Here is a 3,350-nt window from a genome sequence, read left to right on the forward strand (position 1 = left end):
ATCTTCGCCTTTAAATAGTCCTAGCTAAGATCATCAATTCTAATGATTTCAGCTCTAAGTACCAGAAACTGCTTGGAGCTGGAGCTTCTCCAAGTGATAAGGACTTACAAAATCAGACATGGGATTGTGGGAAACTCTCCTGCACAGAGGTGAATCTTGGTAAATGAGCTTAACTGTAGTCGGTCTTTAATGTGATGAGGCAACATGTCAGGGTTTACTACCACCAGGTGTGAGGATGGTGTATCTTTGAAAGTTTGTTTTAGTAATTTCAGAAATATGAGTAGCTGGTATTGTAGCTGCCCTTCTTTGGCCACAGTTTAGAAATGAATCTGAACCTTGTTTCTTAGTGCATGTATAGACAGGGTAATGGGTGGGTTTGCATGTTAGTAATTAAAGTAATCCAAGGATCATCTATTCATGTGCTGCTGTTTTGATGAATCAGAAATGAGAACAAAGGTTCCACTGGGTGATACTAAAATCTGTATGGAGTTATCCTTCTAGCCTGCCTGATTATTGCTTCTAAAACCTACTTGAATGTAGGTATCCTTACCAGGTAGTTCAATTTTAAGTTAAGGTTCATAAGGCTGTATGAGGATAGGAAGATATTTATGGGAATACTGATTTGTGTGGCTTTTAGTGATATTGTTTTTATTTGGGACTGTATTTCACAGCTCTTTCATTTGGTGACGGTCCTAACTTACCATGTGGAAGATCTTGGTTTAGCTTATAACCTATTGGCTTACCACTGAAATCTGAAAAAAATCCAAGATGTCAGAGTTTTTTTCTAAAAGTGTTCTGCCTTCCATCAGCTTCTGGATTTAACTGGCTTCTATTGTGTGTATCTTTGCAGGTGTCTCTGTCTCTTTCATTGCTTTGTTTATCTTCTCTAGTCTGTGGGAAGAATATATAAAAATATCTTTGTTTCTTTCCATTTCATAATTCTAAAGCCCAATCTGGTAATTGGTAGATTTATAAAATGGAATGTCTGAGCAGGCGTAGCACACCAGTGCAAGTGTTCGCTATAGATCCCAGTAAGAAAGGCACTTGGACCCCCTTGCTTTCTAAACTCCTTTTGGAGCCCAGGTGTGGCCACATCCACTGTTGGTCTCAGACTTGGTCAGTGGTTCGTCTAATGGGAGTATCCAGACAGCGTTTGTAATATTATTGAGTAGCGACGTGGATTAGTGATGTTTCATGGTATTAATTCAATCGCTTGCTGAGGATCTGTTGTGGGTAAGGGATCTCTCTGCCTTGGGTAAGGCAGGATCTCTTAGTCACAGGAAGGAATCTCTAACCCAAGAGCCATCGCTGCTCGAGGGTGAGTTGCTGGTAGCCCAGCTGCAGTTCAAGGAGAGCTCACACTGGGCCCGTCCTGATGGGGATATTTATAGGGGCAAGTAGTTGGCTGCTAGTCACTAGTATAGACAAGATAGATGTCTTTGGTTTAGCTCTGGTGTCTTGTTCCGTACTTTGGCTATCTTGCAGTTCTGGGTTTCAAAATACTTCTTAAGACACCTTCACTCCCTTGCCTGTGAGCCAGGGGCTTTTTAGCTTGCAAGTTCACTCCGAAGACATGAGGCCTGTTGCTCCTTAGCCTGAACCAAAATATGGCTAGGAGCTGAGTGCACCCTCACAGCTCTCAGCTTCAGTGGGAATTCCCTGTTGGATTATTCTGTACCATCTCTATGGTTTAAGACAACTATGTGATTGTTAACACAACTCCTCAGTTTTAAACTTCTGAGGATTTTTAAATTTCTTTTCTGATGCATTTCTTTGTTCTCTGCAGAAAAGGTACAGTTTGGCTGTTGGTCCTCCCAAAAAAGTTCCAAAAGTCAAGGGTGTAGAGTCTGCGGCAGTGCAAGCGTTTCTCAGGCGGCAAGAAGAAGAAAAAAGAAAAAAAGGTAACAGTCAAATGCTTACTGTGGAAGACTTTCCTGGACTCTTGAGACTGTAGTCTTATTCAGAGCTCTTACAAATGCAGCTACATATCTGTTTCTGCAAGTTATGTGCAGAACTGATGCTGAGGAAAAGCCAGGACTAAGCAAGAACTAGGATGTTTGCATGCTTTCCTGAAGAGTTTAATATTAATATTAATCAGCTACACTAGTTACGGTGAAGAGTTACCGCATCTCAACTTGCGGTAATTCAACTTTGAAAAGCTCTATCTGTGTGTAAATGGTAAGACTTCCTCTTGTGTCTTAATCTAGTGTATCGATACAGTCTGAACTTTAGGGTTGTATGGCAAAGGCTTTGTTTGAGCCACAGTTTTTCCACTGCATGCTATTTCCTTTTAGTAGTCCATAGGGACAAAAAAGTACTGCATTGCTTCTGATGTTAATGTTTTGTTAGAGGTAACCAAAGCTGATGGCCCAGCGTATTTCTCCTCTCCTGGCCCAGTCATGAGCCTGCTCCTTCTCCCTGCTGCCAGGTCCAGCCAGCAGCAGGACTGAGCATGAATTCCACATGCATGCCCTCACACTGTGCAGTCACGGCCCTTGCAATAGGATAGCATAGGCAGGGCTGGTCCCTGTACAGGCACCCACAGCACGAGTAACCCAATCCATTCCTAGGAACCCATGCTTTTTCTGAGACTTCCTGGTATCTGGCCCCCTTGGTCTCTCTACTTTATGGTGTTCAGATGTCACATCCTATTCAGCAGCTAGTTCAGCCTGAATTTTGTCAGCAGATCTCACAGACTTAAGACAGTGCATGCTTGTGGAGAAAATAGCTAAAGACAGTTCAGTAAGCACATAGGGCACAGGACTCTGCCAGACAAATGTAGTGATCAGCAGCTTGCTTGTCTGTGGCTGGCTGCTTTTGTCTTTCCCCTACAGCCCTCTACACACACTAAGCCCGTTTCCCAATTCTTATGCCCCCAATACTCTTTGATTTCCCTCCCTTTCCTCATCTCCCCTGAAACATTCAACTGCAAATTCTGAACAGCCTCAAAATTATCTTGCTTATTCTCAGAGATCCTTCCGCTACCCAGAGATCCTATAAGTCCTGTACCTCCTCACATAGTAATTGTCCTTAGTTGGAATAGCATTCTGGAGAGCTGCTGCTTCAGTTGAATCACCTTAGTGGGTTTTGCAATAGCAACATTTGACTTAATTGTTTGCCTTTGTAGGCGTAGGTGATTCAGGTGGGTTACCTTGCCCTGTCAGCAGACCTCTCATCACCACCTCATCGCTTTTGCATACCTTTCTCCTTTCTCCTGGTTTTGTTTTACAGCACTGGAAGAAAGAAGAAAGAAAGAAAAACTCTTGGCTAAACGTATTGAGCTGAAACATGACAGAAAGGCAAGAGCTATGGCCTCACGAACAAAGGATAACTTTTATGGTTATAATGGC

At 42.8% G+C, this 3,350-nt stretch overlaps 1 protein-coding gene across 1 annotated transcript in view; it reads left to right on the forward strand.

Moving 5' to 3' along the window:
- Nucleotides 1-1,786: 1,786 nt before the first annotated feature.
- Nucleotides 1,787-3,350, forward strand: part of SPTY2D1 (SPT2, Suppressor of Ty, domain containing 1 (S. cerevisiae)) — a gene marked incomplete at its 5' end in the record, with an annotated part of 6,911 nt that continues 5,347 nt past the window's right edge. Inside the window, 2 exons of the mRNA XM_010140841.1 lie at nucleotides 1,787-1,901; nucleotides 3,232-3,349. Of these exons, the coding sequence (XP_010139143.1) occupies nucleotides 1,787-1,901; nucleotides 3,232-3,349 (233 nt within the window). The remainder of the gene's footprint in view (nucleotides 1,902-3,231; nucleotide 3,350) is intronic.

Source organism: Buceros rhinoceros, unplaced genomic scaffold (genome assembly GCF_000710305.1).
Source record: "Buceros rhinoceros silvestris isolate BGI_N320 unplaced genomic scaffold, ASM71030v1 scaffold37137, whole genome shotgun sequence".
Lineage (NCBI taxonomy): Eukaryota > Metazoa > Chordata > Aves > Bucerotiformes > Bucerotidae > Buceros > Buceros rhinoceros.